Source organism: Hyperoodon ampullatus (assembly GCF_949752795.1).
Source record: "Hyperoodon ampullatus genome assembly, chromosome: 4".
Taxonomy (NCBI): Eukaryota; Metazoa; Chordata; class Mammalia; order Artiodactyla; family Ziphiidae; genus Hyperoodon; species Hyperoodon ampullatus.
The window spans coordinates 38,204,129-38,229,376 of NC_136917.1; the positions used below are offsets into that span (position 1 = coordinate 38,204,129).

A 25,248-nucleotide genomic window follows, 5' to 3' on the forward strand; every position below is an offset into this window, starting at 1 on the left:
GTTACCCAGAGTTCTCTGCGCGGGGGCTGCTCACTGGAGTTTGGTTCTCGAGGCGGCGGCAGCAGCGGCGACGGCTCCGGCGGCTCCTCCTCCTCCTCTGGTGGCGGCGGCGCCCCGGGCCTGAGCCCCGGCCCCGGCTCCCCTCTCCGCCACCCCGCGCGCCCCCACTTCCCCCGGTGCCGCGGGGAACATGAGGCTCCGCTCCCGGAGGCCGGCGAGTGAGTGACCCCCGTCCGCCGCCTCAGCCCGCCCGCCCGCTGGCCCGGCCGCTCCCCCCCCGCCTCGCCCAGGCAATGACAGCGGCTCCGCCGTCTCCGCAGCAGATCAGGGACCGGCTGCTGCAGGCCATCGACCCCCAGAGCAACGTAAGTGTTCACCGCACGGGCTGGGGTGGAGGCCGCGTGGGCCCGGGACCCTCCCCCTCCATAGTGCCCCTCGCCCGCAGGGCTCCGGGGGACCCACCGGCCACCCACCTGCCCCCGAAGGCCGCTGCCATCCCGGCCTCTCGCCCCCCGGGCCCGGGCCGGGGGCTGGTCGGGCAGCCCGGCGGCGCTCGGTACGTGAGGCCGAGGCTTTCGTGCGGCCTGGGCGGAGGGAGCAGATGGGAGCTGAGATCAGAGGTTTTTCTCCTCTCCCGCTCCAGCTCTACGACCCTTGCTGCTCCTGACGGAGCTCGCCCGCTTCGCCCTTCCCCGGGGACCCGGGACCCCCGGGAAGCCCTCCCGGCGGGGGGGAGGGGAGGGGGAAAGGCTGTGGAGCAACTGGTGTCCGGGGTATGACGCGGGGAGCCGGTGCCGGCGGTGTCTCGGTCTTCTGGGTGATCAGGGAAGTCCTCTTTCTCTTTCCTCCCGTCTGGAAGCACCTTCCTGGCTTCGGAGGGACCCCCCTTGGCCTGCTTTGCACCTAGCCGGGTGCCCAGGGCACTCGGAAAGTCCCTTTTGGTTCTGAGAGTGGACATGCCTTTGCCGGGTCTCTCTTGAGGTCCCTGCCGACGGAAGATGATCCTGTGGAGAGTGGGATTCTTTCTGTTACCTTTCTGGGCCTAAGTACTCATTGCGTCTCAGACCAAGCCAGAGCCCCGCTTTTTGGTAGTGAATTAAAGATGATTGTTTGCTCTCCCATTCCACCCAGAGCCCTCCGTCGGCTGTCTGCGCCCTACCTGGGGTCCTAGCCTGTTGGTTCGTGACGTAGGCCATCAGGGTTAACCCCAGGGTGTCGCTTTCTCAGGTGCTCTTCCACGGAGGCTACTGTTTGTGGAGGGATCTCCCCTGCCCCCCTTCGTGTGTGTAGGGAACGACTCATCGCGTTCTCATATTTTTTATGAGTGGTTTACGGCCATAGGGGTCATTTCCCCCTGTGGCAGGAGCAGTTCAGCAATGGGAAGATGTAGTAGCATCCAAGTATGAAGTGAGCCCCTGCATTTCCTGGGAGACCAAGAAGTGGCCATTGAAACCACTTTTTAATGTGCTGGGGATGGAAGAAATAAACCATCTTGGGCTTGGCTAGGTAAGTTAGGTTTCTGTCACTATGGGGGCTTTTGCTTTTCCTTTACATGAGTTTGGCTGATTACTTTTAGCAGTAGGCTTTAGCCTAGCATTTTGGGAATAATTCATGTTGGATTGTACAATTCTGGCAGAAATAGAGTTATTTTTGTAAGACTCTGATTTCTGTATCATAAGTAATTCTGTCATTCCTGGTCTTCAGACCCCATTAAGATAGACTTGGTGGTAATTGTCTTTAAGAAATATTGTATACATTTTTGTTATGACTTTGGGGGTGGAGTAGGCACAAGCTATATAAAAACCTTGCAGAATTTTTGCAGAAACGGGTGCTGCAGCAATTCCCAAGACTGAAATATTAGAGGATAAAACAAGTGACTTGAAAAATGTAGCCCTGGTGACTTTTGCATCATTCACAGTGTAATTTCTTGAATTCCATGTGCTTGTTTGCCTTCCGGAGAGTCTGAAAGGTTGCTGAGATATTAGCACTGATCCTTAACGCCACCTAGGAAAGCTTTGGGATCAGGAGGCGCTTTAACGGGCAGTCACCATGTTGTAGATTAGGTGGGGCAGTGACCTCAGGGGTTCCAGTGTTGTGTAAGGCTCTAATCTAAAGGGTTCCTAGGAGTACAGGAGGAAGAGAGGCCAAACCCACAGTTGTGTTACGTGTCATGGAATGCACATTTCACGTGGCTTATTTGGGTGGACTCGTGATAGGTGTGTGTAGAGTCCTACTAATATAAGTGTGGTGGATGAAATTGGGAAATTGTCTCTGAATATGAGTGGGGAGAAAGTGCCACCTTTAAATCCTGCCGTTGTCAGTGACATCCCTGAGTATTGTTATAAGCCGTTTGACAGGAGTGTGGCTTGGAGCAAACCCCATGTAGAAACTCAGAGCCGTGGAGGGGTAGGTTGCTGGCAGAGATGGTGTGACCTTATTTCTGCAGTTTCTCTTGATTGACCTGGGCTCAGGTGAGAGCTAGGTGGCTCCAACCAGGCGGTGCCAGCACACAGCTGTTCTTCTCTTCTGCCTTGCCCAAGTAGGAACTCCACTTCTGTATAGTTAGTTGACACATATTTAAGATGCACCTGGAAAATAAAAATGGGGACAGTGTTGAAGAGCCAACACTAAAATTAAACCTCTTTTGAGAGAAGTGACAGAGAATTGTGTCATGTAATGCTTACCTTTATGGGCATGCAAGTATGCTAACAAACTTATCTTTTGCTTGAAAACTCAATGTCAGGCAGCTGACCTAATATCCACAAGTATCTGAAAACTTAGGGAAGTTAACAAAGTAACACTTTCTGACCATCTCCCTGACAAAGGAGTTCTTAAGAGGAAAGTTGTTTCTTTGCTCTATATTCTAGCCTCTGGAGTATTTGAATATCTATAGCATCAGGCTCTGAGTTAATAATTTTTCTCAACTTAGTAATAAAGTAAATTCTGTATACTCCTTTTCAAAAAGCAACTAACGGTTTTTCAGAACAGTCGAAACCTTACTCTTCTTGTGTATGGCAGCCCAGGGTGTTGAAAATCTTTCTTAAGTGCACTCTGTGCCTTTGTTCCAGCTTAATCTTGTTTTGTTATGGATAAAGTTGAGGACTGTCTTACTCCTGCCCAGAAGTCAGAGTCAGTCCACCCAAGCATAATCTCATCAGCAAATGATTAGGTTCCCGTTTGTATCGGACACTCATTGTTTCACCAGAGTTTGGGCTTTGTCTTCTCTGTCTAGAGCAGAAGCGTTAGGTGTACTTTCTAAGTTGCTGGTTAAACTGACTGAACCCTAGACTCCTTCTTGGGCTCTCCAGCAGGAAACCTCAGGAACTACTTTTCTTCTTCACTGTTCTGCAGACTTCAGGTGCCAAGGGGAGGTGACCAAGGGGCCTCTGCAGAGAGACACAGGGGAAGGATAATTTTCCCACCTAGGAATTTGAAGGTTAAGATACCACTTAGCTTCACTGGACTGCAGGTTCCTCATCTGCAAAGTGGGATTGGGAACTGGTGTATTTGCCCCATAAAGCTCCTTCCAGATCCAGGTTCAGATTCTGGAAGGCACAGCAGAGGCTAACATGAATTGTTGTTCTAGAAGTTTTTTCTTTTATTGCAAGGTACATTGTGTGAATTTTCTGAATAACAAACACTAATACACTTCTACACAGAGATGTATCCTTTACCTGACTTTGTGCAGCAGAGTCTCCTGCTTTCTCCCAACAGCCTATAAAGGGAGGTGGGGTGAGTAGCCAGTCTCCCCTTTCTGCAGGTGCAGAAGCCGACATCATGACAGTACTGTTTAATGAGTGTCTCCCATGGCCAGGAGAGGACAAGATGCCTTTGTTTCCTACTGACTTAATGTGAGGTGACTGCCCTAAAGTTAGGGAGGGACTTAGCCAAAGTCATTAAGCGATAGTGCTTCCAACTTTAAACGCCACCATACTGCTCTCAAACATGGAGAGGCAGCTTCAGAAGAGGCAAAGAAGGCAGTGTTCTTGAGCTGGTAAGAAAAGATGTGGGAGCCTCTTCTCTCCCACACAAGTTTATATGAGATTACAACTTGGGTTCGATTTACCTGTGATAGATCTTACAGGTTGATGACATTAGACAGCCTGTCCCGGAAACATCTTAAGGTTTCTGTCAGGGACACAGAATCCTGGGCCAGACCACACTGGTGTGGCAACTGCCAGCTGATGTGGAACTTTTCATGAGTCTTGTGTTCCAGCTTCCTCTTCTGCTTCAAGATTACAGTACTTTTGATGTTAATTTAAAATGCCATTGATCCTGCAGAAAAGAGGAATCTTATAAGTTCTAAAATGGAAGACTATTAGTTCTGATTCTCATTAGTATATTAGAAGGTATGAAATCTAAGCATGTGGACTCTTCCTGATCACACTGGTTGCCCACATTCAGTAACCTTCCTGTCTTCGCTCCTTTACGTCGTGGCCAGGACGTGTGAGGACAGCAGTGTGGCATTTTATGACTTTGGGATGTAGGCAGGTGACAGTGTTGGTTGTGAATGAAGCAGGTGTAAGACCTTGTTGTGATTCACTCTCTCCCTCAGAAGAAGGTGGACTTTACATTCGGTCTTCACGGAGGACCTCAGAGGCGGCTCTCATCAGGGTATGTTGTGCTGGCTGGAGGTCACAGAGGCCTAGGAGGACAGTCCAAGATCAGCTTATGGGAAGGGGTTTTTGTCCTGATACAGATATAAGCAGACACCATGGTCACCCGGGCTCATGATGCAGCTTCGTGTGACAGGACATGCCCTCAGGGGTGCCAAGTGTGGAGTTAGGTGAAGGAGGAGAGCTGTATTTACTTTGCCTCAGTTTTGGTGTCCATGTGCGTGTCTTCTCAGATGGAGTTCTGGTTCATCCAGAACTGATTTAACCCAGCCCAACCTCTCGGTGACTGCCTCAGGGGGTCTCCTGCCCACCCCCCCACTGTAAACCGCCTTCTGGAAGCTGGGGGCTCTGTCTCTCAGTAGAAGTTGTGCTTTTTCTTTTTATTCCTGGTGGTGGCTCTGGCCTGAGTCCGCCTGGTCCCTGTGGGGCCCACTAGCTGGTTGTCAGATTGGGTGACTGAGTTTGTGGCTCAGTGGCCGGCTGCGTAGGCAGCGCATTTTCAGTCCAGCCTTGTGAGTGCCCATGCTCAGAGCGCCTTCTCAAACTGCTCCTTTTCACTCTCCAGGCACATGAGTAGCGCTGAGCAAGTATTGACACAGGGATTCCATGAACTGGAGAGCATTTCCTGAATAAGGAGGGCCTACCAATATTCCGCATGCTGTGTTTAAAAGTACTCTCTGAATGAATTCCAGGTCTTGGGAGGCAGTACACTTACACTTCAATCACCAACTGATGCACACTGTTTATGGAGAAATATGGTAAAACTGGAAAAGGTGGCTCAGCAGTTGAATAAACATTTCTAGCAAGCATTTATGGTGCTGGATATGGAGGGTGCAGACCTGGGGGTGCCCAGCTGCAACCCTCCATGGACCTGGAGCAGGCATAGAGTGTGCACACGGATGGTCTGGGGTGCGGCAGCCTTACAGGGCTACAGCTCTTAGATCCAAGTGGGACAGTCCATGTGTCTTATTCGAAGATAGTTCAGAATTCTTAAGAGCGTGAAATGGCTTTCTAGAATCATCATTTTTTTTCCCATCATTTGAGTTTTCAGAAGGAAAAGGAAGTCAATTCTTGGTTTGTCTCTGACCTGAGGGGAATGGAGAGTTTGGAGGAGTTGGTAGCAAATTCTTGAACAGTTTGCCCTCTCAGCAATGGGATGGGAAGGGGGCAGGTGTCAGGCTCTGTGAAGGGCCTGGGGCTCGTTTTCAGTACTGGGGTTAGGTAGGCTCTGTGTGGCTTCCGGAGGGAAACCTAGGACTCGGAAGGCAGGAGTTCCTGGGAGGTAGGTGCTGTTGCACTCGGGGGAGCTCTTGATTATCATCAGAGCTGGCTCAAGAGTCCAGGGCTACCATGCCAGGTGGGTGTGCAGACAGGACTGGGCCCTCTATCTGGGCCCTCAGATTCTTGACCTGTGAGTTCCTGGAGGTTCTGTGATTGTATATGGAGGCTGCTAAAAAGAAGTGTCGTGTCAGGTGATGTGCCACTTCCAGGCAGGTGGGGTTAAAAGCCTTCCAGTGCTCCTGGGACTGCAACAGAGTTTCCTGGATTCATCCATTGGAGGCTATAAAATGAAGAGCTGCCGTTTACTGAGCACTTACTATATGCCAGGTATTGTGTAGAGTGCTTTGCATCCTTGGTGGTTCTCTGAACCACTCTTGCAAGTGGATGCTTCATCTTCATTTTAGGGGAGAGCAGAGGTTAAGTGATCTGTCCAGTGTCACAGAGGTGGATATGGGAAAGCTCTGGGCCCAAACCCAGTGCTGGTTGGCTCAGAAGCCGGTGGGCTTAACAACAGTGTCCCACCTCCTACATAAGCAGTGCCCAGCATAAAAGTTGAACTCCAGTGCATCTTCCTAGGTTAACCTTAAATGTGAAGTGTTTTTAAACGTTAAGTTTTGCATTTCCATTTCCTTCCCATATCCTACCACCTTTCCCCCCTTAAAATCTTCTAGCCTAGTGGGTCCTAACCTTTTTGGGTGTCAGGGTCCATTTTTATGATCAGAAACATTCAGGAACTTCCACATAATGGCAGGTGTACTTTGAGTAGCTGTTTTTTTGTTTTTGTTTTTGGAGAAAACTCAAGGACAGAAGCTACTCCTAATCCAGTAATGTTTTGAAATGAAGTTATATAGCTTGTTGTCAAATATGTGTGTGACATCAAAGATCAAACCCTTTGTACTGCCTCTGGTTGGGGCCTCCTGTTGTCCCTGCTGCTCTCCCTTTTCCAGAAACCTTTCCTGCTTTAATCAAAGACAGTCTCCTTCCGGCACTGTACATAACTTAAAAATCCTACATTCCTGCTGAGTATAGGTCTTGTTGAACACGTTTTCTATGGGATTGCAAGCTCCTTGCTGGCGGAACATGAGTTACTCCCCAGGTACCCAGAACTCCTTCAGCAAGTGGGTGCTCAGATGCTTGTTGATCTTCCTGTGAAAAGGGCTGGTCTTCAGAATTGGCTGTCAGCGCTTACTGAGCAGGTATGAGGTGCCAGCACTTTTCACCTTTAATCTGTACAGCAACCCTGGGAGGCAGGTACCAGTGCAGAAACTGAGGCTCAGTGGACACACAGCTAGAAGGGATGACACTAGGGTTGGAACCTACCCACCCAGTCCTTAGCCACCTGCTGCTGCCTCCCATGTCACTCAAGAGAGGGCAGTGGGTACAAGGCAGGCATTCCACTCTCCTGCCTGGATTTGGATCCTTATGCTGGATTCATCTGTACAACGTTTTTATGCTTGTCCCAGAGGAAAGTTGTACCTGAAATACTTTCTGCTTTCTCTTGAACTGGCTGAGGAAAAGGTGTGAAGTGTTTTTTCCTTTTTGTTTCTTGGCTGGCATTTTTCACCCCTGACAGAGAAGGTGGCTCTTGATCTTAGATTCCCTGGCTGTCTGTGATCCCTGGAGACACTGTTCAAATGCTACCTTGGGACCCTGTGTCCTTTTTTGGTCATGTGACAAATCAGACCCTTCCTGGACACCCCCCTCTCCCGAGTTTCCTTCGTCAAGGGCCAAAAAATGGGTGATGCTTTCTCCAGGCCACACCCTGTGGTGGGTGGGTCAGCCTCATGGCTGCTGTGGAGACTCTAGTCACTTGTCCACTGTGTGCACAAAGTGATTTTGTAGGTGACTGGCCTTGGCTCTGTGATGGGGGGTTCTGTGGTGCAGACGTCAACAGTCGGGTGAGTTACTGATGGAGAACTCAGCTGCACATGACCGTGGCTCACACCAAGAGGCCATTGGTGGCCTGGCAGCCCTCCTCCAGGTGCCGGTGGCCCCGCTGTCCTGCTTGTACCTTGAGCTCCTTCCCTTAACCACAGTCCGGTCAGATTTGGTTCCGCATGGCGCCTGGCCCCCCAAGCTGGCTGCAGCTCTGCTTGCACACACCTGGGGGCTGGTTCTCCTTGTCCCCTTGATGCCTTACTTGGATATTGCCACCTCCCCTATTCCACCTTAGCTCTCTTGACCCCTCTTTCCATCAGGTCCCTGGCCTAGCTTGGGTTGGGTCGTGGGATGGTGGCCACATCCGCTTTCCCCTGGGTGATCCCCAAGATAGCTACCTGTGTCCTCCTTCTTGAAGCCAGTCCTCCTGAAAACCACTTCCAGTAAACACTTCCCAACTTTTTTTTACCCCCTTGGTGCACCTTGCATCTGTATCAGGCGAATAGTTGGCAGGCTAGCTTTTTAGAGCTGCGAGGTTGGGGGGTGAGTGACCCTCATGTGTAGGTATATAAACTAGGAAGAGTTTACCCTTTCTGCTCATTGTTTCACATTGTTTCCTTCAAGTGTTCAGTTAGATAGTTGCAGGCAGAGCACCTTTACTAATTCTTTTAACCCCTTTTCCCCAGAGGGAGGGTGGCACTGCGCTCATGACAGGAGCTTAAACGCAGAGGGGCTCATTGGCTTGTGTTACTTAAAGGCCCAGAAATGGGTCTCTTCTCAGGTGACGACCTGGCTTTACTCCCTCTCTCTGTTTTGCTTTTTGTTGTGTTGCCTTTGCATAGTGGGTGTCTTCTCCCCAGCCCCTGCAGCTTTGGGATTCACCCTCACTGACCATTATCCAGGGGCAGAAAGAGAAGTCACCTCTTTCCCAGAAGGCCCAGCGGAGATTTCCCGGTGCCTTCTCTGGACTTTGATTGAAATAGCAGGCTGTGTTCGTTGGTTCACCCCTGAATCTTGGCATGGTGTTAGTTCCACCCAGACTGACCCAGAGTAGAGAGGGTGCCCCCAAGAAACATTAGGTCCTGTTAATGGGAGAATGGGATGGGGAGTGGGCTGGCGGCAACCCCTGAGTGAGTGCTGGTTTAGTCACCTCTTTGATATGATAGCGCCTTCCAATAGTTGGGCGCCTTCAAATAGTTGGGTGTCATGCTAGGCCTGGGAGACTTGGGTCCAGATGACAGAATGGATGTAACTGAAATATGAGGTCTGGCGTAAGCAACGGGATTGTTTGGATGGCGTCAGATCACAGCCAGGGTTCTAAGTACCCACTCCTTCTGGTTGAACTGCAGACTCGCTAATTTGCCTGTAGTCTCACTTGGGTACCTTCTCTTAGTGCAGGTGCTAGGTTGCAGCTTCTGACCCTATCCTGGGCTAAGGAGCCCTTTAGGAGTCCAGGAGAGCCTTACAATAGCACTGCTGATTCTCCTGTCCCCATAACCTCTCCTGATGCTGCAGTAACTGCCTAGATGAGCCTGGGTAGAAGGAGACAGTGCCTGTGACCCAGGCAGGAGCCGAGTTCTCCAGACTTCTGTTCTCTCGGGCTCAGAGGTATGGATGATTACTCGGAGGTCTGGTCCGAGCTGATTGTCTTGCCCATTTCCTCTCGTCTGTACCCCCCGTCCCGTTGTCGCCGTTGTCATCCTCCCCACCCCCACTGGCTTACCAGAAACTGGTACCTGCATTTCTTTCCCTTAGGTTAACTGAAATGCATTGGGTCAGGTGATCTTTCGTGTCCCTCCATTTTTCCCTTCCAATCTGGGGGGCTCTAGGCAAGCACCCGAAATTGGTGATGTCTGCTCCCCCTTTGCTGGATGCTGGCAGCCTGGCAGTGGCAGATGTGGGCCACATGTTACATTTTAGGCGTGTCTGGGGGCGAGGAGGTTTGTGAATGGTTATTTCACTTTCACTTCTATTTTAAAGGAGCTTCTTATTCTTAAGCATTTAAAGTTCTCCCTTTGAAGGTTGGTCAACAGGCCAAAGCTTCCACTGAGTGCAGGAGCCTCACTTCTCACCAAAGGGCAAAAGTATCACCCTCCCAGGTGTTGTGAGCTCATCCTGCATTCGCTTGTAACCTTTCTCCTCTCACCACTGAGTCAAAGTACTGTTTGGGATTGAAATTGGAGTGGGAGAACCGAGAGGGAAACTGTTCTTTTTTTTTTTGTCCTCAGCATTGTGTGTGTCTGTGTGTCTTGTGGACGGACTTCTTCCACATGGCGGGAAATGTAGCAGCTCTGGGATTTGAACCCTTGAAAGCTAGGACATGATCAAAAATGGATCCACTGACTTGCTTCCAGTTTGAAAACTCCTGGAGAATCACTCCAGCTTGGCTTGGAGGTGGGGTGAAGGGGGCTTTGTAAGAAAATGGCAGTGCCCTCAAGAAGTCAGGGAGGAGCTTGCAGAAGAAGCAGGGTCTGTTGTGCAGACAGAAGCAGTAGGTGTCCCTAGACTGCTGTAGCCCTCCCACGTGGCAGGACAAAAACAGTGAGGTCTGGGGCGGGTAGGTGGGGACTGTCTTAGGGTTTCTGGTGAACCTGCTTATCAGCCCCACTCAGAGTTAGGGGAGCAGGAACCTGCATGTTGCCCTGGGGATGATGCTCCTGTGTCAGTACAGTGGGCATGGTTTTCTGTACTGTTGGTGGTGGGCTCCCCCAAGTTGGGGAAATAGGAAGTGGCATCACCTGCTTTGTAAGATGAGCCAACAACCTTGGGCATGAGGATGCCCTTATGCTTGTCACTCCAGGCTGTCTCCCTGGGTCATCGTGCTGTCCTCAGTGGCCTGCCTCAGGGTCAGTGCTGAATGCATCTCCTTGGGAACGAAGCAAGCCTGAGGCCTAACACTGAGCGGTTCCCATTGTCCTCTGGCTCCCTGTACCTTACTGCAGTGGCCTTTCCGCTCTCTCCAAACCTCATGCCCACGGTGCCTCCTTCCCCTTGAGTATTTTGGCTTTGCTTTGGGGACCCCTGTCTGGCCTTTAAGACTTTCCCCAGGTATTCTCACCATGGCTTCCAGCAGTACATGGGCCCTTGCAGTCCAGCTGCCTGCTGCCCTCGGCATGCTGTGCTTTTGGTTGGTGGTGCCACAACCCACTGCTCAGCTGGCCACCTCCCTTGGTTGCCCCATTCCTACATGCAGGATCACTAGGGAGATGTAGCTGCTTCCCAGCCAGTCTCCTGTGTCCTGGTCTTGCCTCTTTGCCGGCCCCAGAGTGAGTGTCCAAAACCAGACTGGGATGTTTCACCCGCTCTGTTGGGGCCATGTGGCTGACTGGGTAACAGGTGAGCTCTGTAGGTGACATAGTAAAGAAGACAGTCTTTCTCCAGGTGGAAAACTTGGGCTTTAGAGTTGAGCAGAACTGAGTTGGAATCTTGACTGCTGTTCACCATGTAGCTTTGAAAGAGGTTAGGTTTGTAGCCTTAATTTTCTCAGGAGGATGTACATACACTGCTTAGGAAAGCTGTTGAGAGTAGGATGTGGTCCCTGGCCTGAAGCATCTTGGATGTTGATGTGTGCATGGTAGCGAACAAACTTGGTGGTGGGCAGCTCATCCAGCTCCCATCCCCTATTTCCCCCTCCCTCCCTCTGGTCCATGCCCATGGGATGCTTAGTGATTGGGGTCTAGCCAATCATGGGGCTGCGTCTTCCTGGCCAGTGATTGGTTCAGGGATGGACCTGTGGCCATCTGAAAGTTTTAGTGCTCTGCTGGGGTAGTTGGAGGAGACCTGAACGGGGAAGGATGTGAGCAGGTTGCTGCTAGGGTCTGCTGCCTAGGGACAGCCTGCTCAGGAGTGAGACTGGCCCAGAGGGATGGGGAGGAATAAGTTGCCTGGGCCCAGCTGGCCCTAGGTGAGTCAATGGCTTCTTTTCTTGATGAAGCCCATTTGAACTGGCTTTTCTGTCACTTGCAACCAGGAGAGTCAGCTGAGCACATTATGCCCTAGCCTCTGGCTCAGGCATCCTCTCTCCTCCCCTGCTCCAGCCGCACTCAGCTGCTCATCAGCTCCTGACCCCCCTGTTACACCTGGGTGGCCTGCCCTCCCTCTATTCTCCCTCCTTCCTTCCCTTCCTACCTGCCTCTCTGGGCTCCAGGTCCAGCATGCCTTTCCCAACAAGCCCAGTGCCAGCTGTCCCAGGAGCACTCCCTTCTGACTGTTCTGGCATCCTGGTCTGATCTTGCCCACCTTTAACTTGTCTGACATGCCTGTGCCCGCCCCACCCCATTCTTTTGCTGATGCATAGTTCATTCTGTTAGGGCCAATGACCAGTTTATTGTGGATCCATCTCTGATTTCAAGCTGTGGGTAAGCGCAAGCAGTGCCTAATCTGGGAGGACCAAGCTGGGTTTGGGGTAAGAAAGAGTTCAAGTTTGGTGGTGACTGAGCAGGGCAGCTGCTTGGCTTACTAGTATTGGGGTTGGGATGGCTGGTTCCCTGGAGGATGCCCCCCTCCTGTGATGGCTGCTTGGCCCTCTCCAGACCTCCGCCCTTTGGAGTCCTCCTGTGGTGCATCAGTTCCCTTGGAGCCATAGTGGCATGGTCAGCACTCAGGCATTGAGCCTGCCCTGTGTGTGTCACTCAGTTTTAGGGAGTCGAGATTCTAGAGGCTGAAGACAGGACTCAGGAAGCGGGGGAGGTGGGCAGCTACAGGTTTTTTTTTTTTTTTTTTTTTTTTTTTTTTTTTTTTTTTTTTTTTTTTTTTTTGCGGTATGTGGGCCTCTCACTGTTGCGGCCTCTCCCGTTGCGGAGCACAGGCTCCGGACGCGCAGGCCCAACGGCCACGGCTCACGGGCCCAGCCGCTCCGCGGCATGCGGGATCCTCCCAGACCGGGGCACGAACCCGTGTCCCCTGCATCGGCAGGTGGACTCTCAACCACTGCGCCACCAGGGAAGCCCACAGCTACAGGTTTTGCAGCACTTGCCTAGCCCCCCTCTCTGGTGTGACGAATCCCTCAGGCCCAGCGCCCCCAGGAGTGCACATGCCTCCTCCCTCCTTCGAGTCAGGCCTGGACTTCCCCTAAAAGAGACCCCCAGGCCTGGACTCGCCCTAAAAGAAGGTTCTGAACCCTGAACCCCAGCTGTTCTGTGAGAGCAGCAGCTCCAGGTCCTACTTGGTTGCTTCCACCTGAGTGGCCTCGGGGTGAATCACTTAGTGTCTCCAGGCCTCAGTGTCTTTATCTGTGATATGTGGCTCTTGGTGCCATCACCTGGTGGTGTCATCCTAAGGGACTGAGCATGTTAGGTGCCTGGTGCAGTGTCTGTCTTGGTTTAGTCACCTAGGTGAGGGAGTTGATACTGTTTCTCTATTAAAGATGAGGAAAAGAGTGAGGGAGGTTGTCCTTACCTGAGGCCTTGCAGCTGGAAGGAGCAGAGAGTGGATTTTAATCCTATTAGTGGGTAATAGACCTGCAGGTGGAGTTCAGCATGGAGGGACTGGATCTCATTCAATCTAATGAGCAACCCTACTTAACAAATCAAGTGTTCAGTGTCTTTTGGCATCATCTTTATAAGGGTTATCTCTTTCTAAGGACTTTATCTTTGGACCATAACAGAAGCAGGAGGACAGGAGCAACTCATCATATGCTCATTCTGTGCCAGGTATTATACCATTTAATAGGTGAGTAGCTGGCCACCGCACAGCTGACCTCAGAGCCTTTACTTCTCTTAGGAGGCAATACTGCGCCCAGTGCAGGGAGGAGAGGGGACTGCGAAAATCCCTGCCGAGCTCTTCCCTTCCTGGCTGAGCACTGCTGCTGATGGAGATGGTCTCTGTCTGCACTGTTCTGTATGGTAGCCACAGCCACATGTGGCTAGTGAGCACCTAATGCGTGGGTGGTACACCAAGGAATTCACTTTAAAATTTCTATTTAATTTTAATGCCTACCAGAATTGGACAGCGTGCTTCCAGGGCCTCATCGCTTGTGCTTTGGGTAAGAGCTGGGGCCTGTGCTGTTTTTCCACATGGGGAGTTGGGTAGCATGGGGGTGCAGAGTACGGCCCCTGTCCCCTCCCAGCGACCCTCAAGTCTTGACCCCTCCCCTGTCACACAGCCTGGTTTCTCTGATATCTCTGGGCCCCCTGAGCCATGTCAGTTCCATTCACGAGGTCTTGTCTCATGGAGAAGAAAGGCTTCTTCTCATTTCTTAAGTACAGGTTGGTGAATGCGAAATCCTCTGAGCCTCCCCGCAAATGAAAAAGACAAATGGATGGCCAGAAAGAAAGGGAGGGAGGGAGAGAGGGAGGGAGGGAGGAAGGAAGGAAAGAAGGAAAGAAGGGAGGGAGGAAGAAAAGTATTTCATATGCAAGGGTTTTGGAGTTCAAATCTATATAGCTCTGTTTCTGAGATATTTGTCCTTGGACAAATCACATCAAATATTGCTGACAATCTGTCAGACTTGCTGTCCTCTATAAAGTGAAGACAAGCCCTACCCTACTGAAGGGTTAAATAATGCCTGAAGGGAAGTTGCTGGGCTCATCGTAGACACTGAACACATATTAAGTCCCCTCCCTGCTTTTCTTGGGGGTTGGGGGCGGAGGCAGTTACTCCCCAGGATGAGTTTGTAGATATTTAACTGTGGTTTTCACAGATGGTATTTTTTGCCAAAGATAGTCTTCCTTTTAGTGTGAGCAATTACCAGACAACATTGCATAATTTTGCACATTTCTGAAAGCTCCCTAGGGGGAAGCAGGAAGAAATTGGTTGTAGAACAAAATCCCACACTTGAGGAAGGAAAGGCACACTTTGGAAGAGGTGCTTGGGTTGGAACTCGCAACCAGGTTTACAACCTGCCTGAACTTCTCCGAATCCCTCTGTATTGTGGTTGCAGACTGGGGAGGGGAGGGATCAAAATACAGATTTGTGTGTGCGCGCGAAATCGCCTTTAGGAAGCGGTGTTCTTTTGGTATGGAGAACTTACTCAGAACTAACAATCACAAGCTCCCAGAGACATCACCAGACAGAGAAATGTTGATGTGATTAATAATCAGAAAATATACCTCATATTCAAATATGTGGGGGAAAAATGTTGTTGGCAGGTAATCAAGACGGCGTTAAACTGTCCTGTTGCTATTTTATATCTCCTAGAGCATCTCCCACTCTACCCACCTCATCCCACAGCACCCTGCTCCAGGACCCAGGAGCAACTTCATACTTCACCCTTTTGGAAAATATTTACGTGGCAGGAGGCATAGCCATGGTCACGTCCTTTGATCAGGTCATTTTACTCTTGGAAATTTTTTACAGATACATGGTAATTTTTAATAACAATGTTAATGAATATATTTATGTAATAATAATTTTTAATATCATTAATTAAATGGCCTGGGAGAGGCTTAGGAAACATGGTGTATCCACAGAGTCAAATAGTGTAGAGCTGTGAAGAATGATCCTGCAGGCTCTGTAGAAAAATGGACAAGCCTTGCCATGATGAAGAAAAGGAGCATTTTTTGTCAGCCTTGCACAACTGGAAAAGGCACAAAAACTAGAACTTGGGGTAAAATGGGAAGCATTTGTATTGGGGCAATAGGAACGGTTTTTGTTTTTCCTGTGCTCCATTGTTTTTTCAATTAAACAGTAAAAAAATGAAAATAAAAGTAGATTGATTTAGCCTGAAGAGCACTTGAACTATTGAGAGCAATCAGATGTGGAGTGGATCGTGGGGCCGCTGTGTACTGCAGCCAGTGGAGAGGAGAGGATTATTTCCTCTTCCGTGCCTTTCTGGGAGATTCAGAGCAGGGCTGTGCAACTCTTTACCCCAGTCAAATGCACCAGTCGTATTTTTCATGCTCTCAGAGCACTGGAGTCCAGCCTCCCAGGACAGAGAGGATGTGCAGGACTCTTTTTAAAATTTTATTTATTTTATTCTAATTAATTAATTAATGGCTGCGTTGGGTCTTTGTTGCTGCACGCGGCTTTCTCTAGTTGCAGCAAGCAGGGGCTACTCTTCGTTGTGGTGCTCGGGCTTCTCATCGCGGTGGCTTCTCCTGTTGTGGAGCATGGGCTCTAGGTGCGTGGGCTTCAGTAGTTATGGCACGTGGGCTCAGTAGTTGTGGCTTGCCAGTCTAGAGCACAGGCTCAGTAGTTGGGGCGCACGGGCTTAGTTGCTCCGCGGCATGTGAGATCTTCCCAGACCAGGGCTCGAACCTGTGTTCTCTGCATTGGCAGGCAGATTCTTAACCACTGCACCACCAGGAAGTCCTGTGCAGGACTCTTGAGTTTTCATTGCGGTCAGTGCGGCCATAACTGTGGCCCTGTTAAAGCCCCGGCATCATCCGTGCTCCCTGCTTTTCTCCACCTTAGTATGTCCAGTCTATCCTGTAAGTCCTGGTGGCTCTACTACCAAAATGTATATTCTCCCTTCATCCTCTTTTCTCCATCTCTTGTCCAAACCTGGCCATCACCCTCTTGGAACACTTCCCTCTTGCCCCTTCCAAACCAATATCATCAGATCACATCATTCTCTTAAGATCCCATGTGATTAGAATAGACATCCCCGCTCCTTATTGTCATGATCTACAAGTGCTATGTGACTTGGACCCTTCTTTCCTTTCTCATCTCAGTTTATACTTCCCTCTCCCTCATTCATGACTGTGCACGTCTGCTCCTCAGATCTGTGACCTCAGATTCCTTCAGGCTTCTGTAAAGAGCCCCATCCCCTCCCTGCTGTCACACTGCCTGCCTCCAGACTACGTGTGTTCATGGCACACATAGGAAATAGGGCGTCCAGGCAGGGCACTGGGAAACTAGAAGTGGGAGTGGGGGGACGAGCAGTACATTTCTTCAGTATAGTTATGAGAAAAGTAAAGTGTAAAGTGTTAGGGAATGTATTAAATATTGAACTTCTGTTGACTTTCCGAGTAACATTATTGATTTTCATAAAAGGGAGCACTGTGTCCATGAACATAACTTTTTTATGTTAGGTGGGTTTTTTTGTTTGTTTTTGCTTGACTTTGATAATCACCATGGAGAAATTCAGTTTGCATGCAGAGATGATAAAACTTAGAACCATTTTTTTAGTAAACCGTAATTTATAAGAGTTGGTATCTAAAGAATCCAGGTTCTTTCCTCTTTTCACTTATATGTAATGTTGAATTACAGTAATGCAAATGGATTTTAGTTTCATTCAAACTTTATTTCAAGCACTTTGAAGTAATGAAGAACTCTAATTTACTCTAGTGGTGTGCCCATAAATGTTTGACAGCTTGCTCTCCAGGGAAAAAAAAGTATGCCTATACACACATAATTTATAAATTATACTGATAGAAAGGATAGGTAGCAGACAATTTACAAATAATAATGAAACAAAACACTTTATTGTCAATTTGATGTAGTCAGTTGTTTCTCACAGACTGCTTTCCTTGTTTTTTGCTGAACTTTTGTATCTATAATCAGCTTATGAGTGTAGTCCTGACATGAATGTTGACTGATAATTTTTATGTTAATGAGTCAAGTAATGTCTTAGTGAATCAGAAAAGAGTTTTCAAATACTGGAAGAATATTTCCTCATCGTTTGTGCTATTCCTAATGTAACAGCTACAGGCATGACACACTTTTAAGTTTAATCTGCATAATCAACATTTTCTTAAGTCTAAGCCCCAGGGGTTGGTGAACTATTTCTGTAAAGGGCCAGATAGTAAATATTTTCAGCTTTATAGGCCATACAGTCTCTGTCACAACTCTGCCTTTATGCATAGCACAGAAGCAGCCATAGACAATTTGTAAACAAATGAATGTGGCTGTATTCCAATAAAACTTTATATTCACATAGTTGATTTTATGTTATGTGAATTTCACCTCAATAAAAAATATATAAAATGAAAATTTAAAACTCTTTACAGAAACAGGCATTGGGCTGGATACAGCCCAGGAGTCTATAGAGGCCATCAACCTGACAATAAATCAAGCCCTGATTTGTAGTGTTTGCCAATTTCCATGGTATAAATACTTCCACTATGTCTGATTTCAAGCTACTAACATGATGTCTGTCACCAAATGTGGAGTTGGGAAGAGATGCCTCAGTAGTACACCATTTTCACCATGAAGATATAGTAGTCATGAATAAACTCAGAAACAACCTAGATAGTAGTAAATGTGAGAAAATAAGTAGGAAGTGATGAGTTCTGAGTATTTCATCACCTTTGTTTTCAGTATAACTTATTGTATACAGTTTCTGTCATTGCATTTTCTGTAAGTTAAAAAATCTGTTATACTTTTTTAAAAAACTGAAGTATAGTTAATTTACAATGTGTTAGCTTCAAGTGTACAGCAAAGTGGTTGTTTTATATATATATATAGGTTATTACAAGATATCGAGTATAGTTCCCTGTGCTATACAGTAGGTCCTTGTTGTTTACCTGTTTTATGTATGGTAGTGTGTGTGTATTAATCCCCAAATCCTAATTTATCCCTCCTCCCCTTTCCCCTTTGGTGACCATAAGTTTGTTTTCTATGTCTGTGAGTCTTTTTCTGTTTTGTAAATAAGTTCATTTGCATCATTTTTTTTTAGATTCCACATGTAAGTGATATCATATGATATTTAAATTTCTCAGCCATTATATATATATATAACACTGAATCACTTTGCTGTATACCTAAAACTAACACAACATTGTAAATCAACTGTACATCAATTTAAAAATATATATATATCCAAATGAAGATGCCCTTGAGAAGTAAAAGGGAGTGCTAAAAGTAAATTACGTTAAACAATTTTTGACCACAAATGGTTTATTAAAAAGCAATAAAAATTCCATTTAAAAACTATTTTTAATAAAATTCTAAAACTTTGTTTAAAAGATGAAAAATCCAGGACACATGCTAAAATGGATGGGACGCCGAATTAACTAGGACAGTGGTCGCCCCAGACCTCAGGAATGTGGCAGTAGAAGTAAGGCAGAGGTAGTGTCCATCCTTGGTGCTCAGAGGAACATCTCAGGTGATATTTATTTCAACCAGAATCTTCGTCAAATGAAATATAAGTCATTCCTGCTCCTTGGGCACTATGTCTGCTTATGCATGTTGGTGCCTTTGTTTTTTCAGGAACTAAACATAAAGCTTACAAGCACCAACTCTGGAGCCAGACTGCCTGGACCTGATCCTGGCTCCGTGCCTTATTATCTGTGCAGCCTTGGGCAAGTTACCCAACATCTTGGAGTGTCACTGCCCTTATACAGAAAATGAGGGAAGTAATAATACCTATCTCCCGAGGTTGTTTTGAAGATTAAATGAGTTAATACACTTCACGCGTCTAGAACAGCACCTGGCACACGGGCCTGCTTGTGCAGTTTTGATGCGTTAGTGTCTACCATGTACCTGACACTGAGGTATAAATAGAGGTGATTTGTGAGCTGGGTAGAGCTCAAGGATTTGTGTCGTTTCTTAGTACAGTATTTTTAAAACTGGATTAGCCACAGAAATACAAATGGAGGTTTTCTATAAAAACCCAGTTATGTGACTTTTCTAGAAAATTTAGAATGCTGCCAGGCAGGAGATAACTAGCTGCCCACAGCAGCCTTCAGGTGGTCAGTCCCAACCTTATCATTGCATTTTTAACAATGGCTGTGTTTAACATCTGGCTCCCAAGATTCCTGAAAGCTTCACCACAGGCTCTCATGGGCTGGTGTGAGCTGGCTCCAGCACACTCTTGGGCAGAGTCCCTACCCCTGTCCTGCTTGGATCTGGGCTGCAGGCCACAGGCTCCTTGTCCCAGATGGCATCAGTGCCTTTGCAGCTGGCTGCTGGGATGGTTCTCTTGGCTCGAGTGTCATGGAGGCCATGCTTGGAGCCCCTTATGGGTGCACGATGAGCCAGCTGTTCTGAAGGTGGGGTGGGGCCAGAAGTCTGCTCCAGACCCTTTGCTGCCCCAGGTTCTCTCTGGGGCTCCAAGCTGAGGCGACCACCCCTCCTGGCCCAGGCTCCGGAGGAAGCCTTCCTCTAGCATGTCACATTGGTTATTTTCTTCATAGCTTTCAGTACAGTCACCTTGTCCTGTTTGCTTGTCTGTCGCCTGTCTTCCCCGCCCTGAATGTAAGTCCCTCCAGCTCCCTCTGCTCCCTGAGTTCCTCCTCAGCACATATACATTTTTATTTTCCTGGTAAATACATAACTGGTGAATGAACTCTGGTGTCTTGTCTTTGTTGGCTGCAGCAGTTTCAGTGTGCAGTCTGAATGGTTTTGGCTCCTGCATCCAAGGTTTTCCTGATGTTGGAGACAGCCATTCCCTCTCAGTGTGTGCAGGGTGCCCTTCTCCTTGGAAACGGCAGCTCTGTCTTCTGGCCGTGTTCTCCTTGCAGATCTCAGAGTCACTCTTGGTAACCTCACCACTGGGCTGTAAAAATTGCTCTAGGTTTCAGCAAGGCTAACGCCATATTTGCTTCTATCCACACCCCCTACCCCCAACCCTGTGCCATTGTGTCCCTGCAGGGCTGTTAGAGCCCTCCCCAGGTAGAGTGACAGTCGCGTTAATCCTTGCCTGTCTTCCCAACAGCCTCTGAGTTAGAGCCAGCAGGCAGGGGGCCCAGTTCTCTCCCATCCCTGTGCAAGGAAGCGGTCAGCAGTTGTGAGCAGAGCAGCCTCAGTGCCGGTCCTGGAGGGTTGTGTGCACTGGGTTCTCTCTCCCTTCCCTGCTGGTGGAGTCAAGGGATAGATGACAAGGGCAGGATAACAGCCCCGACATCTGAGGGCAGTTTGCCAGACAGGTGGGCCTGCCTCTCGGGGACCCTGTGCAGGGTACATCAGATTCAGCCCTGCTTTCTTCCTCCCCTTCGTGATGGGGTCATTGCATAGTGTAAGGTGAGAGTGAAAAATAGCTGAGGCAGAACCAGTTGCCATAAAAGTATTTGGACCCTTAGGACAGAGTTTAACGCCTGATAATTTATTTCTGAGGGAAAAATGAGAGAAGGAAGTCATACGTGTGAAGATGATCATTGCAAGATTGGTTGCGGTAGGGGAACCCGGAAGGAAATGGGATGCCCAGCAGTTGGAGAAGGTCAAGGAAATGATGCATTAATGGGACGTTTGGCTGTTAAACAAGATCATTATGAAGATTATGTAACAACAGGAAGAAATGTTCAATGAAAAAAAAAACAGTATCTGTGATGCAATTTCAACTATGTAATTGTTGCAGGCTCTGGACAAGAGCAGGAAAGTCAGCCAGAGAAACGTGGCCATGGTTTAGGCTGGTGGGGGCTCGGGGGGCTTGAGGGGCTCAGGGGAGACAGTGCTGCAGAGCTTGGCCTCTGGGGTCAGACCTGAGCCATGATGTTGTCATCTGCCTCCTGGGGCTGTTGTGGTTCAAGAGTGACAAAGGTAGTGGCCTAGAAGATACTCTCAGAGAAAAGGAAGACCAAAGTGGGTGGAGGAGAACTCGAGATATTTAGGGTGAAGAGCCTGGGCACCATGAAGCCTCAGGTCCCCATCGGTGAGCCCGGGGTCAGCACTGTGTTAGGACAGACATGGTCAGTCTGCGTAAAAAGTTACGGGACCGGATGTGGGCACACTCAGACAAAGTACCCGTCACAAGTTGGCCAGGAGGTGGGCTCAGGTCCACCATTTTGGGGTTGAAATCAGGGTCCAAAGAAGACATGCCTAAGTGGGCTAGTGTGAGTGTGTTTATTTGGAGGAGAGAGAACAGGGGGCTTGCCTGCTCCGAGGGTCCTGCCCCACCTCCGAGGGTGGGGAGGGATGGAGCCAGCCAGTGGTACCTAGACACCCTGGGTGCCTTTGAGATGCAGAAGTGCTGCCAGGTGGGTCCAGAGGTGGCACCTGGGCCCCAGATGCAGATGTGGAGCTGCCTGGGGGTGGGACTGCTCAGGCAGCGGAGAAGTGGAGTGAGAGAAGGAAAGGGTCTCGGGTTGTGCCTTGAAGAGCTCCAAGAGGAGGAAGATGAGCGTGTGGAGGGATGTCAGGATTTGCTCAGGGTCCGAGAGATGAGACGAGGCAGGGCTGACAGGTCCTTGGCTTTGGTGAAAAGTTGCCTGGGCAGAGCAGTTTTGGTGCAGTGACAGGTAGGGATGAGGTAGAGCTCCTTTTTAATTTCCTTTTTAATGTTAATGTAGGTTTTAGTAAAAACTTGCTCTGTTTCCTCACCTAGTTGCCATGGTCAGTCATGTTTGGTATCCACCTGTATGGTGATTATGAAAAGGGGCAAAAACAGACCTTTACAAAAGTTTCAAAAAATAGGTTTAAAATAGTGAGAAAGTAATGTTAGAAAATGATACACTGAAGGAAATACAGTAAAAAGGGAAATCCTCTGTGTTCCCAGTGCTCCTCAGTGCTCTCTGCCTGGTATGTTTAAAGCAAGGGAAAGCTGCTGTGGTGCTTCTCCTGGAACCCCGCTGGGGTCCCGCCTTGCCTTGGACGTTTGATGACCGAGACCTCATGTCTCGCTGCAGGGCTGTCCTGCGACATTTAGCCATGAGGCAGGCTCTTGTCCTCAGGATCAATTTTGCCACCCCTTGCCCTGTGGGATGCAGGTGATTTGGGGTGAGGCAGGCAGTGCCGATGGGGGTCCACGCCAGCCCAGCGGGGGCTGCTGTTGGGTGTCATGCTTTCCCAGGGTCCCCAGCAAGGAAAGTTGGGAGGAAGCAGCTGATTTGGCTTTTGGTAGCAAGTGACCTCGGGAGCCGTGGTGGTCCTCCATCACCTACCAGCAACCTTCCACTCATCCGCCATGCCAAGCAGTGCTGCTGCCTGTGGATCATGCTGTCACTGAATTACCATGGTGGATTGTGATGTTTGGTTTCCCCCATTGCTTTAATGTGGCCTCCACAAAAATCTCACCTGGCTTTCCTTCCTCTTGCTTTATGTAACCCATCGGAATCATTTCAGGGTGGCCAAGAAGGTAATTTGGAGAAAGTATTTGTGGTTGTGGTGACGTCTAGGACCACTGTGTTGAAAATGGGAGACTCTCTCCAAAGCCATTGGGCCCTGCTGAGCAAACGTGTTTGCCTGGAGCAGCAAACGTGTTTGCCTGTGCCACCCTGGTCACAGCCTTCTCCTGCCCTTGCCTCAGCTTTCCCTCTGCCGGCCACCCAGCCATGGTACCCTTGGCCTTGTCTTCCATGGGGGTTGTGTGAGGAGCACTGAGAGTCACCTCCCTGTTCCCATGACCCTTGTGGGGTGGCTAGTACAGGTGACAGCTGGAAACAGGACAAGGCCTGTTTGCTCTCAAGACACTTACTTGGTGACTGCACATCCTGACTTGCTGCAGAGGGAGACCCCTGAGATGTTTATAATATTGGAGTAAACATGGTGCCCAGCAACCAAGGACACTAAGATGGGGCTTCATTTATCTATCCGTCCTTCATTCATTCATTCACTCACTCACACTTGAGTGTAGTAAGGGTCTAGCTCAGCTGTCTTGAGGGAAGTCAGGATTTCAGACACTTTCAATCACAGAAGCTTAATACATTGCAGGAAACCATGAAGAGTGAGGGGGGAAAAGAAGCTGTCAGATGCTTTGAGGCTGTTTTCATGTCAGGAGGATGGAGACAGGTTATCGCCCACACCAGCTGTTTGAGGGGAGAACAGACTGCTGTTTGCCTAAGACTTTCTGTAGATGTTTGTGGCCACTGGCCTTTCCTATGTGAGCATGGGAAGTTGGCTCCCTCTCCTGGGTCTCCAGTTGAAGTATGACAAAACCCCACAGGCAGGCTGAGGAGGGCACATGTCCTGAAGTTCAGTCCTCGGCGGCTAGTGAGCCTTTCATTTCACAACCTATAAGACACTGTCACCCAGCTCCAGCCATAGTGCGTTTTCTGAAGGAAAGCCAGGAGTCACCTTTTCCAAGCCCACAGTTAGGATGTGCAGTCTGTTGATGCACAGGTGTTGCAGGGGCAAGCAGAATGTCCAGGAAAAAAATATATATATATGGATTGATGCCTGCTGCTATTAGGAGTGCGTTATACACACGTGCCTTTGTCATGCAGTCCTTATGATACCCCTGGGAGGCCCAGGCATGACAGGCTTCTTCATTTCATCTTCATGAGGGGGGAAGGAACTTTCTGTCTGACCTTCCTCCCCAGGGAGGGCTGAGCCCAAGAGGGGCATCTGATGCCTAACCTCCAACAAAGAAGTGTTCCTTCTCTTTGCCTCCCACCCCTCCTCCTTTTTCTAGGACCTGTCGCATCTGTCATCTGCCTCCATAGTTGCTTTACAACTCTATTGAGGTATAATTGACATACAATAAACTGTGCACACTTAAAGTGTACAATTAGATATATTTTGATCTGTAAATACACCTGAGAAGCCATCATCACAGTCATGGTAATAAAGATATTTCCAAAAGTTTTTTCTTGTCCCATTGTAATCTTCCCTTTAGCCCACCCCCATCCCCAGGCAACTGCTGATTTACTGTCACTGTAGATTAATTTGCCTTTTCTAGAATTTTGTGAAATCATGTGGTATGTACTTTTTTGGTGGGGTGGTGTCTGGGCTCTTCTTTCATTAATATTTATTCTGAGATTCATGCATGTTGTATATATATGAATAGTTTATCTTTTCTGTTGCTAACATTTCATTTTATGGATATACTACAATTTGTTTATCCATTCTTGTGTTGATGGACTTTTGGGTTGCTTAATAATCTGTCAAAATGTCTTCCAAGGTGATTATACCATTTTATACTCCCACCCCACCAGCAGTGTAGGAGAGTTTCAGTTGTCCCACATTTTGATGAGTACTCCATGTGGTCAATCTTTTTAATTTTAGCTATTTTAATAGATATGTAGTGGTATCTCATGGTGTTTTAAATTTGAATTTCCCTGATGGCTAATAGTGCTGAGCATCTCTTCAATTATTTGTTTGCCATGCATAGCTCTTCTTTGGTGATAGATTTGAAAATCTGTTCAAATCATTTCCCCATTTTTTCCCCCCTTGGGTTCTTTGCCTAATTATTGAATTGAAAGAGATTTTTTTTTTTTTTTTTTTTTTTTTTTTTTTTTTTGTGGTACGCGGGCCTCTCACTGTTGTGGCCTCTCCCGTTGCGGAGCACAGGCTCCGGACGCGCAGGCTCAGCAGCCATGGCTCACAGGCCCAGCCGCTCCGCGGCACATGGGATCCTCCCAGACCGGGGCACGAACCCGCATCCCCTGCATCGGCAGGCGGACTCTCAACCACTGCGCCACCAGGGAGGCCCTGAAAGAGATTTTTATATATTCTAGAGACAAGTCCTTTCTTAGATATATAATTTGTGTATATTTTCTCCCAGTGGTGGCTTGCCTTTTCATTTTCATAACAGTGTCATCTTTTGAAGAGCAAAGATTTTCAATTTTGATGAAATCCAGTTTGTTTTCTCTATAGTTTGTACTTTTTGTTTCATATTACTAAAATCTTTGCCTTTTAAACCCAAGGTCACTAAGATTTTCCTCCTGTGTTTTCTTCTGTACATTATGTAGTTTTAACTCTTATATTTAGGTTTATG

General features: G+C 48.5%; 1 protein-coding gene across 1 annotated transcript in view; it reads left to right on the plus strand.

The window, feature by feature from the left end:
- Positions 1 to 293: 293 nt before the first annotated feature.
- MED26 (mediator complex subunit 26) overlaps positions 294 to 25,248 on the plus strand; it is a gene marked incomplete at both ends in the record, with an annotated part of 37,970 nt that continues 13,015 nt past the window's right edge. The window contains one exon of the mRNA XM_079703937.1: positions 294 to 365. Within this exon, the coding sequence (XP_079560063.1) occupies positions 294 to 365 (72 nt within the window). The remainder of the gene's footprint in view (positions 366 to 25,248) is intronic.